Consider the following 14,677-nt stretch of genomic DNA (forward strand, 5'->3'; position numbering starts at 1 on the left):
TTCTTTAGAACTGATAAGAGTTTCGGAGTATCTTTTTCCACAGTTGAAGGCGTCTTTAAAATTTGCCTGTCTAGAACATTTACTCAAATAACTCTGGATTCAATGTTTGTTGTTAACTGATCGCAATTAAGTGTTTCATTAATCCCCAATATTTCGCTTAGTTCCCTTAGGTCAGAGAACTCTTTTCTACAAACATTGGAGGTTGTAGATTTTTCTGCTCCACGGGAAAATCAACTCTAATATTTTTTTACTTTTGATCATTATTTGTTAGATAAACTTCTCTTGGTTAAAATTGTCTTAAACTTTTCAGTTATTTTGCGTTGTTTGAATTCAAATCGGTTTGAAATTCTTGAAAGAAACACTAAAAGTTTTATTGAAACATATAAAAGAATTATCTCTTAGGTAAATGTTCCTTTTTTGCTGCAAAGCAATTTAAAAGGTTCTCTAAACGTGGCAGTTGGTGTAGCCCCTCAAATACTTTAGCATTGAGTTGACAATGTGTCAGTTATAATTGTTAAAGGTTTTCAACAACCATCAATAGAATAAAATTAAAATCAATAAGAACAAACTTTTCATTTACTAAATCAATTTCCACTTCATTCAAATCCAAAATTTATTTTTCTATTTAATGCTGAAGTTCAATGGGCATATAAAATATATACTAAAACTATGATGGTCTGCAAACATTCGTTTTGTGAACTTGATACGGAAAAAGCCTGGTACAAAGGTTGTACAAAACAGCATTATGAATCATAAGTAGTTGTAAATTGACTTTGCCTTATTAATCATTAGCTTTTAATTGATCATCTTGTAAAGCATACTACTAAATGTTTTTTTAAAGTGTTCACCGCTGCTCTTCAATTAAATTGAAACTTGAATATTTATGTTCTTCTGCGATTAGCCGACGTTCACGCATCTTATAAGTAAAATCTGTTGTGGTCGTCTTTATTTATTACAAGTCTGTGTTTGTCTTCATTTATTCGTTTGAGGCCGTATTCATTTATTCGAAGTTTTGTGGTCGTCTTTATTTATTACAAGTTTGTGGTTGTCTTCTTTTATTAGAAGTTTGTGATTGTCTTCATTAGAAGTTTTGTGGTTGTCTTCATTTAATAGAAGTTTGTGGCGGTTCCAAAGATAAAAATATTTCAAACTTTTGATTTAATCATTTTGGTCGTTTTGTCAAAAATCTCTTAGTCGCAAAAGGTCGCTGCTAATTTTTAATGTTCTGAAAATATACTCTATAAGGGCCGTCCCATGGAAGGGAGGTAGCCCTGTGTCGACACCTAAGGTGTCGTAAGGGGGTGTCTAGCCCCCTACAAATATTATTATTTGGCAAATTAGACACTGGAGTCGACAAAATTGGACCTATAGTTGGCAGTCGCCAAATGTCGGCTAACAAGGACCTTTTTTTTTATTATTATTTTTTTTTTTAGATTTTTACGGGTCACTTTCTTAGAAGCTACTATCACCGCATTAAAAATATTTTGGTTCTCATTCAAGTGTTTTAAAACTGTAGTAATTAAGTTTCTAAAAAATCAGACAAAACTCATTTTCTTATTTTGGCCACCTCAAAATACATTGGGCTTTGAAAGCCGCATTCATTGACTGTAATAAAGGAAAACTAGTACCAATTCCTCGAAATCAAAAAAATGCCAAAATCACAATAGCGATTAACAGAATAGCTTCAAATATCAAGTCAAAAAGTAAGATATAAATAATATATATATATAGTTTATATTTTTTTTGACCTTACTATGAATATATGTTTATTAAATTGATGTATTTTTGTTATATATATTTTTATATTTATGTTCATTTATGTATTTTATGTAGACGCTAAAATTCAACATTTTGAAATAAAATATTTTAAAAAGACATATTTTTTAGACATAATCTAAGAAAAATGAACTTAGTAACAGAGTGCTATAGCGATATCTAAGAGTAAATATCTATACAAAGCGCATGCGCTATGCTGAATTCAAACAGTCGGGGTTGTTGTTGAGATCACTTAGTAGAGCGTTTGCTGTACGTTCAATAGGCGTCTAAATACTTATTCCATAAAAAATAACTTTATTATTTCATTGAGGATAAGCAAAGAAAATCTGGCAATTCGTAATAATATAAACTTTTTATTGTGAAAACATCTTGGTTAAATTTTAACCATATGAGAATGAGATAAAAGTTTTTCATCAAGTTTTGGGCGAAAGTCGGTTTTCCAGTAATGAACGTAATAAAAAAGCTGCAACTAGCAGTATTTATAAGAAACTTGCAGATCAAAGGAAAAGTACGTGTCGTTTAGATATTTATATATATATACATTTTTTTTTTTTCTTGCTTTCTGGACTTCTTTCCATTATAAGTAAAAAATTTTATTTTGGAGAGTTTATATTTTTGAAATCTTACAAGTTCTTCTTGTGAATAATTACTTTCTGCATGATTAACAATGTTAGTCGCGGACTTTGGAAAAGCTCAACGAATTTTTAAAAAAGTTTGAGTTTGGAAAATGGAAAAATCTTGAAAATTCTTTTTTAATGAATATAAAATTATAGTCGCTTAAGAATTTGTAACTTTTTTTAAAATTATTTAAGAATATTTATAAATTCGTGATTAAATTGAAAACTCAATTAAAAATAAATATTTAAAAATAAACATTGTTTCATAGGAACGTTTTGTAGAGTCCGTGGAAGGTTCGTAGAGAGGAGGTTAGATAAATTATGTTATCGCATTTTATTGGACTGTCTTTAGTGTCCTTAACGTTGTGCACTTTGTTCCAGCACGTTCCGAAACGAGGACGCAACGAGCTTACTGAATTAATGAATGAAGTTTTAAACGATCCTTTATTGAAAATATCTTTAAAGAAAAGAAACGCATTGCAACAACAAGTGGTAAAACCCGCATATAAAAAGTTAAGTCCAAAGTCAAAGGTGAAAATAAGTTATAAAAACAATGAAAATAAAATAGGTATCAAACCTTTGAAATCTAAGATGAAATACTATAATGTATCAAATCTCAAGACGTACAATAAAAAACCAAAGAGAAGCGAAATTTTACACGTTCTAAAAAGAGGCAACCAATCAAACGTTAATGGAAATGGAACTTTAATAGTCATAGATTTTGATAACTTTAATTTAGATCAAACTGGAAGGAAACGTTCCGAAATTCAAAGTATTGTTCCAGATGATAACCTTGGTTACACTATTGTTCTAAACAATAACGGTAACGACAACAGCGATACTAAAAAAGAAAAGATCTTTGATGAACTAAAAGAACATTTTAGTGAAATGGAAGAGCAATTTAAAGATTTGGTTGATCAAAGTAATACTTTTAAAGTTAAGGAAGAGGTATTTTCTAAAAAGAATGAAGTTGAACAAATCGGACGTGAGAGAGACGATGTACCTATTGATCCTGAAACTGATAATTTCAAAATGATTGATTTAAAGCCAAAGTTTGTGCCATTTGGAAAATTGGCTGGACAAGCTAAAGATTCTCAACTGGATGCAGACATTGACAAACTAAAACACGTTAAAGAAAATCTAAAGTTATTGAACGAGGACGAAAATGAAAGCTCTAATGTGACATTCAAAAAACAAAAACAGAATGAATTTAAAAGTTCTACACCAAATCCATTGCATTTGTATAAAAACGATGAAAAAAGTTTAACGGAAGATAACCAGAATTTTAAAAACTCCGATTTTGATAAAGAGGAAAAAGAAAAATTTACGAGTAATCAAAACTTTGAATCGTCAAAAGCTCAAACAGTTAATAAAAATAAAGAAAGTAGTCTAGAAGTAGCAAGACATGTTGATAACAACAAAGAAAGCAGTTCGGAAGTTGCAAGACTTGTTGATGGCTTTAATCATTCTAGTTTCAAAACAGAAGATATTATAAGCACAAAATTGACAAATATTTCACAAGGTTTAAATGGCGAAAAATTTTCGAAATCAGATTTTATAAGCGATGATGTTATCAAAACCGATATACCTGATTATCCAGTAAAAAACAATGAGCAAAGTCAAATGAGCAAAGCACCAATTGATAATGGAAGTCAAATCAGCGAAGCAGGAATAGATAAAGAAAGTCAAACGAGCAAAGCAGGAATGGACAGCTTAAAAGATTTTGCTGAAAATAACACGCTTCACAATATACATACAGATGATTTGTCAGAAAATAAGAACTCTGAAAATTTAACAAATAAGAAGGAAAATTCTGACAAAGAAGAATTTGAAACTACTAAAACTGAGACTGGAGTTAAAGAAGAAACTAAGACCGTAAATAAACAAGATAATAGTATTGAAACAGATTTTAATGACAACCAAAATAAAAATATAGAAGAAATCAGACAATTACATGAAAAAATAAAACTTAAGCTTATGTCAATAAATAGCAATTTTAAAAATACAGCAGAAGTGCAAAATACCGCGATAAAAAACCAAAATGAGACTGAACATGAGCGCGATGAAACAAAAACAAAAAATGATAATGTTGAGGATGGTCTGAAAAAACCATTTACTAAAAGCTCACAAGATAAAGCTTATGACGAAACAAGTGATGACGTTTACAACACTAAAAAAATGAATAAAGAAGAAAAAGCAGATGATGAAAATGAAACTATTCAAGCAAAACAAACAAATTTTGAAGCATCTAAACAAAATCACTATCGTAATATTGAGCTGAGAGATAAAAATACGCAAGAAAGAAGTCAAAAGTTCAGTTTAGAAGGAGGCCATAAAAGTGAAAGTAATCAAAGACACGAGATTTCGTGGATGTCTCACAATAGCATTAAAAGTAACGATTTAAATTCTGTAAGTGTGCAGTTTTCAAAAACTAAAAATAAAGTTCATAAGCCAACCTCATCTTCATTATCAACATCATCTACACGAAGAGTAACAATTTCACCACCGGTTAACCCATCGCCTAAAACCACTGTATTTAAATATTTAGTCAAGTCCAAACCAACACAGTCGCATAAAACTTCACCAACTCGATCCTCTATTGTTCATTTTGTTTCCACACAAAAGCAAATTAAAATAACACCAACAAGAAAAATTCCCGCAGTTAAGAGAAGTACATCAAATCCTGTAACAAAACTACCTATTAAAATGCCTGAACCAAAGGTACTAGATAAAAGGAAGGCCGAAGCAATAATTGAGTTTTTAAATAAAGATCCGTTGGAATCATGGCGGTATCACTTTCACACTTTAAAGTCATTAGACTTAAACTCATCTATATTAAGGTCAGGTTTGGTTAACGCTGGAAGTATTGATAGACTTAAAGGTGTAATGAGAAGGGCGTTAGAAGGGAAAGATATTACATTAAGTATCATTGGTGGTTCAATAAGTGCTGGTGGAGGACTTTATAAAGATAGAGGAAATATTGACGGACTTTTTTATAAAGGACTTGTTGATTGGTGGAACAAAATGATTACGCCATTGACTGGATCTGATATGATTGTTAATAACATAGCCATAGGTTCTATTGGTACAGATTATTTTTCATATTGTGTAAAAAATCATATAGCAACAGAGACTGATATTGTATTATGGGAATTAGCGGCAAATGATTTTAATAGGTATAAAATGCAACCAACGAAAGGCGCCCGACCCTTAGAAAGATTAACTCGTATTGTTTTAGAGTTGCAAAACAAACCCGCTTTATTATATGTAAACTTTTTTAAAGGTGTAGATTTTAAAGCATCGCGGGATAGTTGCCCAAACTTTGAAGATCAAGGTGAAGATATTATTGCTCATTATTACAAAATTCCCTCACTTAGTTGGAGAGCAATGGTGTGCGGAGCTTTAGTTAGAAATGAACCAGGCTATAGTATAGAAACTTTATTTAGTCTTGACCAATACCATCCTTCGTTAAGAGGTCACGCTCAAATGTCTCTTTTATTACTACTCCATTTACGTCATGTAATGAGAGCTGTACTTCAATGGGCGATTGACCATAATGGGTATATTGAAAGATTTGAAGATAAATATGTATTACCGGAACCATTATTTATGGGTCTCAAGTCTCCGGAGCCTTTGTGTTGGACACTAATCACTGCAGACTTAAATGAAAAAGTTACAAACAACCTAAAAGTTAAAGTTGTAAAAGAGAACGGGTTTAAGTTAGAATATGCAACAAACTTTCCTATTAGATTTGATAAAGTAATTTGCTGGAAAGCTGAGCACCCTGGTGCTTTATTAGCAATACAGTTTTATATTCCCGAAAAGTACAGTGGAAACGGTTCAAAAAGGTTTCGCTCTGAGGTAGCCATTACAACGCATACACGTTGGGGTGGTTCTTCAACCATATGGGTAGATAATATGACTGACAGACAAATAGTAATAAAAGAAGGACGCCCTAATGACCCAGGAAAGAGAACTCAAGTTGACAGTATAACGAGTGACCTTGGACCCGGCACCCACACTTTAAATGTTCTTTCACATGAAGGAGCATTTTGTCTCGCGGCAATTATGATAGATAGTAGCTAGTTTTATCCTAGTTTTATTCTGGTTTTATCCAAGTTTTAGTTTTTTAATTAAGCTATTATTTTTTATTATCAAACAAAAAAGTTGTTTGAGTTTTGCGCATTGTTAATAATGTTAGCGCATAGTTTAAAGTCTTATAAAGCTCAAAACTTTGTGGAATTAAGTAATGTCTAATCTGTTTTTTAAAATAATTTGTTTTTCGTTCAATATTTAATTTCGTTGAAAACAAACTTCATATTTGACGATTTGTATAAATGAATTTTTTCTTGCTCGAATTATACATGTAAATATATATATTTGTATATATTAGTAATTGTGTTTTATTTTTTTGAAAATAAATGAAATTTTTTATAAGAAATAATATTTTATAATTTTTATAAAATGACATATTTATTTTAATATTCTCCTTGTTTAATTTATAAATTCAACAAAAAACCATTTTATTCTAGTTGGTTTCGCTGATCTAAGTCGGTAAAAGTAGAACTAGACCCGATCCAAACATGCTGCGTTGAGTCAAGTTGGGTCAGGTTTAAATCTAGATCTGATCAATATTTTCCGAATGCATGGTTGTAAATATGAACATGTCTTGGTCGCTAAAATACGCGACAACATACTTATTTCTAACTGTCAGTGTTGGTCAGTTAAAAGCAAAAATTTTTTTGTCACGTCAAACAGAAAAGTTAAAAATACTTCAAAAGTAAATTTTGTTTTTTAATCCCATTTTTTAGATTATATTTTATACGTCCCAACTTTTTTAGTTAGAATATAATCGTAAAAACTCGTTCAATTATTCCAAATGCAATCAAAAACATATTATTATGCTACAAAGTTCTCAATCACAACTAGAGGACCCATAATGGAATACGATATTGAAACTTGAACATTGAGCATGAATTTTTTAATATAACTTGAATTAACTTAACTGCACAAATGTAGTTATAACTTAACTGCACAAATGTAGTTCGCGTCAAACTATTATTAAAACTGTTCAACTCAACAGGTTAATCAAATTTACTCAAAACTGTTGAGTAAATTTGATCATAGAAAGCCATAAATTTAGCTGTTTGTGATTGTTGAGACTAAACAAAAAAAAAAAAGTACGAGAGAATCTAACCTAAGGTAAGCTAAGTTAAAACCAGCAGTAAAGTACGCCTTACTAAGTTACGCTTAGTAAAGCGTACTTTACTGCTGGTTTTATTACTAATAGTAGAGCGTGCCATTGCATCTATGCATACCACGTGTTTTAGTTTAGCGTAAATTTTACTTTTACTAACAAAGATATGGGAAAACCTTTTTATAAACAACTTCAAGAGTAAACCTTTAATAATTTTAATATATTTTGTAACTACTGACATCATTAAGTTCAAATTTATATATCCTGGAGAGCTATCCATTTAATTGATTGATTTTAAATTAAGTAAAGAATCATTTACCAGTGCAATTCTTCAACTCAATGAGGGTTGTTTTAGACTTGCTAAAGTGTTTTAGAAACTTGAAATACTGAACAGTGTCTGTTTTAACATAACTTCTGATTAATTTGACCAATACAGCATCCTAAATTAGTGTTGCAAATGTAAAATTTACTGGTAAATTACTAGTAAATTTTAAAAAATTACTTCTTGGTAGATTTTGTAGTTTTTTAATAAAAAGAAAGACAATGTTAATTCTTTAATAAAAGATATAATAATCAAAATGTACTTAGAGCTTCATTTCATAGTATTATAGCTGTTAAAATACATACTTCGTAAAAAGTGAGCTTTTTTAATCTAACGACTTTTATTTATACAAATTGAAAGAAAGTCTATTTTATGCAAAATGTTTTAATGACACCAGCTTATAGCATATAAACTGTTGAATAAACATTAAAACTAAAACCTTTTCAAAATTTTCAAATTTTCGACATGAAAATAAGATATCTGATTTTAAAGAGGGATAAAAGAGTCTCTATTAAAATGGGGACACAATGACTAGATTGTAGCTAGATTGATGCTGTCGATACACCACATGGGTGTCATTTAGTTTAAATTGTAAAAAATGTGTAAACTTAAAAAAAAAAAATTAAGCTTAAAATAAAACAAAAGTAGTCGGTAAAACCCTGTTACAATGGGTTGCTGCTAATTTTTTAATCCCCAGTCAATACCACAAGGTCTCATTTGCTTATCTTGCATTGGGGTTAGTGGTGGATTAAGAATTTTTGGGGCCCAGGGCTGGTTTAAGCCAGGTAGCCCCTTTCCACATTATGAATCAAATATTTAATTTTCAGAGTGTTTTTTTTAAATTATCTTTTATTTTGAATTGGATCCCCCAAAATTGCAGTGGTTCAATAAAAATAAAAGCCCTACCTTTAATCCAGCACTGATTGGGACCTCATGTTTTTAATTAATGTCCTTCAAAGAGTGAAGTTCGTTATCTTAGACATTCACACCAAAAAATTAAAAAAAAGATTATATTTTGTTTACTTTTTTTATTTTCATTGGAATATTAAGAGCTTTTCTTTAAAATGATGTAATGAAGTAGAAGCAGATCAAAAATGGTTAATTGGTTGAATACTAGGTTTTATACCCCGTTTTCAAACTCCAAGATGATTTCGACAACGCCTAAGCGCTCTAAGTGAGTAATCCTCATCGATTAGGTTGAGGTTGTGGAAATATCTCAATAAGTGCAAATTCCCAAATTCTTTCCAAAAATTTTCATTAAAAAAATTTTTTTTTAAACGAAAATTTATCTTTTCAGATTTAAAATTTACCGGAAAATTTACCTAGAATATTTTAAATAAAATTTACCGATAAATTTACATCCTATCCTAAATACAACTAATAAAGCATCAGATAAATAAAAAGCAAAAATTCTAAAGACTATAAAGAAGCGTTTATTGCATCAGATTTGAGAGGAAAAACTTATTGAAGTATTGAAGGAAAAATACGTAGAAACGAAAAAGTTTTTTTAAAGTAGTTTTTATTTTTAGTTTTCAGGCTATATTTATCAAGTGTACTGCTAGCGCAAGTGTACTGCTAGCGCAAGTGTACTGCTAGCGCAAGTGTACTGCTAGCGCAAGTGTACTGCTAGCGCAAGTGTACTGCTAGCGCAAGTGTACTGCTAGCGCAAGTGTACTGCTAGCGCAAGTGTACTGCTAGCGCAAGTGTACTGCTAGCGCAAGTGTACTGCTAGCGCAAGTGTACTGCACTTTTTTGTAAAGATTTATTTATAAGTTTGTTTGAGCTAAAGGTTTAGGGTTAATATTTTTGGATAGATACAAGTAACATGCACTAGATACAAGTAACATGCACAACTATACAAAGTTTGAAAGTTAAAAGAGCTTTTGCTAAACGGTAGTTTAGAAACGGTAGTTTTGCTAAACGGTATTTTTAATAAATCCCGTTTTTGGGGTAATTGTGGTAAAGAAAATCCCCTCTTCAATAATTAATGCATCTCTTTAAATAATAATAACATTTTTGTCAAATCACATACACTCGGTACATAATTTCCTTCAGTAAGGAAGCAGGTGTGAACTTGCTTGTTAAATGCTCTTCCGCGGTGCTCTGAGACAAGACCGTTCTTGGGGCACCTAAAATAAAAACTTTAAAAATAAAGGTTTTGAAAAAGATGTTTGTTTTTCTTTATACACCTTTAGGAGGTACAATAAGAAAAACATTTCCTGAAAATTTCATATAAATCGGTCGAGTGGTTTTTAAAATACCTTTTACTAATACAAAAATACTAATATAGAAATGCAGGCTTTTAAAGTATTTTTTATAATATTTTGTTCTGTTATTATATAATTTTTCTAAAATATAAGAGCATTTATTATATATTAAATGTTTCAAAAGTATTGTTGAGTATGCGTAAAAGAAAAATATTATAGTATCTTATGACATCGACAGTCTTTACTAGTGGGTAATGACAACTATTTTTGCTATAAAATGCTCATAAGATAAGTTTTCTAAAATTTGTTCAAAGTCTAAGGTGAAACCACAAGTATTTAAAAAAATGAAACTAAATACAAAAATGACAAAAATTCTTTTGAAACATTAAAAAAACAAATTAAAAAAAACTATTACTCCAATCTGCTCAAAAACTCAATAGAATGGAAGAAATAAATGGGATATAATAAAAGAAGTAACTGGAAAAAAGAAACTAAACATAAACACTGTTTTTCCAAATCGTTTACAAACAAAAATGAACACAGATTTTTTGACAAAGACAAAATTGCTGATATGTTTAATGAATTCTTTATAAACGTTGGTAAAAATTTAACCGAAAAAATAATTCCGGGAAGCAAAACGTTCAAGTCCTTTTTAAAAAAAAATACACTCAGTTATGAATGAGTTTGAAATATTCTCGGATGAACTTCGAACAGCTTTAAATTTACTTAAAACCAACTAAAGTCCAGACATCGACGAAATCAATGCAATTGTTTTAAAATCAGTAATTGATATTATCTAATCGCCTCTTTTAACAATATTCAATTTATCCTTTAAAACTGGAGTTTTTCCTGACCAATTAAAATTAGTAAGAGTAGTCCCTATTTATAAGAATGGCGATTACTCTTCATCCAACTACAGGCCTATATCAATTCTTTCTTGCTTTTCAAAACTTCTTGAACGTATCATGCATAATAAGTTATATAACTATCTTGAAATAAATAATATTCTGTATAGTAAACAGTTTGGTTTTCGCAAGAGCCATTCAACATATCATGCAATAATTGAATTAGTCAATAAAATTTTGAATGGTTTTGAAAATAATAAATATACTCTAACCTTGTTTATTGATTTAACCAAAGCTCAGATTCATGGTTCAGATATTGCTAAAATAACAGAAAACAAGGAGTGTCGCACAACTCAGCATGTACACGATTACAAACAATTAGTTGTGGTGTACCCCAAGGCTCAATTTTTACCCTTTACTATTTTTACGCTAAACGATATCTACTTAACTTCAAACATTCTAAATTTTACTCTTTTTGCTGATGATACGAATATTTTCTTTACTCACTCAAATATAAAAACAGTATTTTCTACAGTTAATCACGAGCTGCAAAACTTAAATGAATGGTTCAAAACTAATAAACTTTCCTTAATTATACTCAAAACCAAATATCGACTGTATAAAGCACAAACGTAGTATGTCCACATTTTTATGAATCAATGTTTTACTATATTCTTATTGGCGATATCCATCATTAGATATAACACAAAACACATAATACTTTGCTATATTTTACAAATGGTTTTGAAAATTGAAATCCGTTTTTCTCCATATTTTGGTTTTTGGACATACTACATTTGTGCTCTATACAGTCGATATGTTTTATTGGCATCATGCATAAAATAAAACACCTTCTAAATAAAACTTGCTTAATAAATATATATTATTTGTTCATTCACAGTTATATCAACTATTGCAATATCGTTTGGGCAAGCTCACACTCTTCAGTACTAAAGAAAATATACGTTAAACAAAAGCAAGCGTGTCGAATAGTATGCAATGCTAATAGATATACCCACGCCAAACCATTATTCAGGGATATTGGAGCTCTAAATATTTATGAGCTAAATTTCATCCAAAATTTAATATTATGTTTCAATCGCAAAACAACTAGCTACCAAAATACTTTGAAAATCAATTTTCCACCATTAATCACAAATACCCAACGAAGTACTCTTTTCAAAACTTTAAAATTCCAAAGACTTAACTTAAATATAACTGACTTCTCTATCTCTTCTCGAGGACTGGGGCAATGGAATTCGATCCTTAAAGAGGAAATAAAAAACATGGTGTCATCAGATCTCTTTAAAGCAGCAGTCAAATAGCACTTATTTAACTTAAGTGACTTCAAAACACTCTCCTATTTTTAAAGATCAAATCAATAATAACTAACTAAAACAAATTTATCCCTTTTGGACGACTATAAACGATGATTATACCATGATTTAGTTCTACTTACGAGTTCTACTTATGGATGATTATTAGAGATAGGAATGGAACCCTTTTTATAAAGTTCGGGTCCGGTCCGATTCGGTTCGGTTAAATCTAATGTTTGAGTTCGGTTCGGTTCGGTCTTAAGCTCAGTTCGGGTTTGGTTCGGTTCGGTAACAACTAAAGTTTAGGTTCGGTTCGGTTCGGAATCAATCCAATCGTTTTTTATTAGTTTGATTTGTTACACTCACATAAAACACAAATAATTTAAATTATTAAGATCCCTCTCTACCATTAAATAAATGAAAAACCTAAATTTTTTTGATTTTTTGATTTTAGTAAAAAAAACTTTTACAAGAAAACCAAAAAAATACTTATCTAATTTCAAAAACAAAAACTTTTCAATTAATTTGAGTTACAGTTGTTTATTTTGAGATACAATGGTTGTTTATTTTGAAACTTGTATAGCAACGGTCGCTAAGGGGCATATTTTCTAAAAGTACCTATTGTTATTTGAACTAATTTAATAAAGAAAATATATTTAGCCTGATGGCTAGTATAACCAATTATAGAATAATTTATTTTTTTTCATCTTTTTTTGCATTTTTTTAAAAATTAAAAAATTTACTTTTGTGCTCATTGTTTCTCAAAAGTATTAAGATTTTGTTGACAAAACGCTTTGAAATTTTCCCAAGTTTAAGAATGGGTATGACTGCAATTTGAACCTCAATCAAACATTTAAATCTAGTAGAACCTTTTTTTTTTAGATAAATTTTGGGGGCAGATAGTTGTGAACGTTGTCCTAGGTGCATTATAACTAAAATTAGAATTAATTACCATTTTTGGTTATAGGTTTAGATTGTTATTTGTCCTTTTATTAATATACCCTGAAAATTTCAGCTCAGAAACTTTATTTGATCCGGAGAATTTTATAAAATAGATTCGGTCCTTGTTTATACTTTAACTCATAAATTTGCGCAAGTATTTGTCAAATTCATGTCCTGTGTCATTACTGCCAGCCTTAGTAGCAGCTGTTTAAAGTTTGCCTGCAAATCATACAATTCAGCATCAGCTTTACTCTTTTTTGAAGGAGACAGTTGATTTGAATGACTGCATTCACTAAAGCTGTCCATATCTGTACTGTCTGAGTCCCAGCGTATCATCTGAGGTGTTGAAGAAATTATAATTTTGTCTACCATACTACGCATCTTTGAATAAACAAAACTGCGATCTTCTGCATTGACGAAAAATTGGTAAGAAAGAACAATATATGTTGGTAGCTCATGCAAAGTATGATTATTTTTTAATCAAGCTGGGAAGAAAAGCTGCCTTTAAATTGCGCATACTGTCATTGTCTGAACCATTGATCTTACAGACTGACCGTAAACAAAATAGTATTATGTTAAGTGATGTCAACTTATGTTACGTAGTAAGTTATGCATTGTAGACTTATTTTATGTGTTAGGTTATGATAATTATGTTATATTATGTATTATAATTATGCATAATTGTACAATTAGTATAAATATATATATATATATATATGTTTTATGTTATGTATTGTAGACTTATGTTAAGTATTATATTATATATTATGTTATGTATAGTAGTGCAAATTACAAAATTTTCACTACTATAAATCTCTTTTTGGTTTAGTTAGGGTAAGGAAAGTTTGTTTGGTTTGGTTTGTCTTCAACAATTTTAAAATTCGGTTTTGTATTCGGTTCGTTAACAAGTAAAGTTCGGGTTCGGTTCAGTTTGGTCGTATTTAAGGCTCTAGTTCAGTTCGTTCGGTTCGGGTTCGGTTTGTTTCCCATCTCTAATGATTTCATCATTGGTTAATAAAAAACTTAAGAATTTTTAATGTCACGTTAAACTCACGTGAAACTTATTGCAAAGTTGCAAATGAAAGGGAGCTTGATGATAAGACTACAGTTTTCTACTTGCTCCTGTCATTATTCTAATTCTTATCTAATTTATAAATGTATTAAAGCTTATTGTATTTAAAATAAGTTGTGACGAAATAAATTACAAAAAAAAAAGGAAAGAAAGTATAAGTTAATGAAAAATTTGATGTAAATTTTTTCCAAAACTTTTCATTCTTGGGGGTCGTCCATAAAGTACGTACGCCAAAAATTTTGAAATTTGACCCCCCTCCCCCCTGTTGCCATGCGTACTTTTATGTCCCCACCCCACCCCCCCACCCCTTAAAAGTACGTACGTTTCTCAAATACCTCCCCCCCTCAAATATCCCCCCCCCCCATCCCTCCATTTTTTTTTTT

The 14,677-nt window shown here is 30.2% G+C and overlaps 1 protein-coding gene across 1 annotated transcript; it reads left to right on the forward strand.

Annotated features, from left to right (window-relative positions):
• The first annotated feature begins 1,980 nt into the window (after positions 1-1,980).
• On the forward strand, positions 1,981-6,834 carry LOC100200096 (myb-like protein X). Its single transcript, XM_065814276.1, has 2 exons — positions 1,981-2,284; positions 2,663-6,834. Exon 2 carries the CDS (start codon positions 2,715-2,717, stop codon positions 6,477-6,479), a length of 3,765 nt encoding a protein of 1,254 aa, XP_065670348.1. The 5' UTR covers positions 1,981-2,284; positions 2,663-2,714; the 3' UTR covers positions 6,480-6,834.
• Positions 6,835-14,677: the final 7,843 nt, after the last annotated feature.

Source organism: Hydra vulgaris, chromosome 12 (assembly GCF_038396675.1).
Source record: "Hydra vulgaris chromosome 12, alternate assembly HydraT2T_AEP".
NCBI classification, from domain to species: Eukaryota; Metazoa; Cnidaria; class Hydrozoa; order Anthoathecata; family Hydridae; genus Hydra; species Hydra vulgaris.

Excerpts from the sequence above, each read along its gene's own strand:
- LOC100200096 (XM_065814276.1), top strand. The coding sequence starts at position 2,715 with ATGTTATCGCATTTTATTGGACTGTCTTTAGTGTCCTTAACGTTGTGC.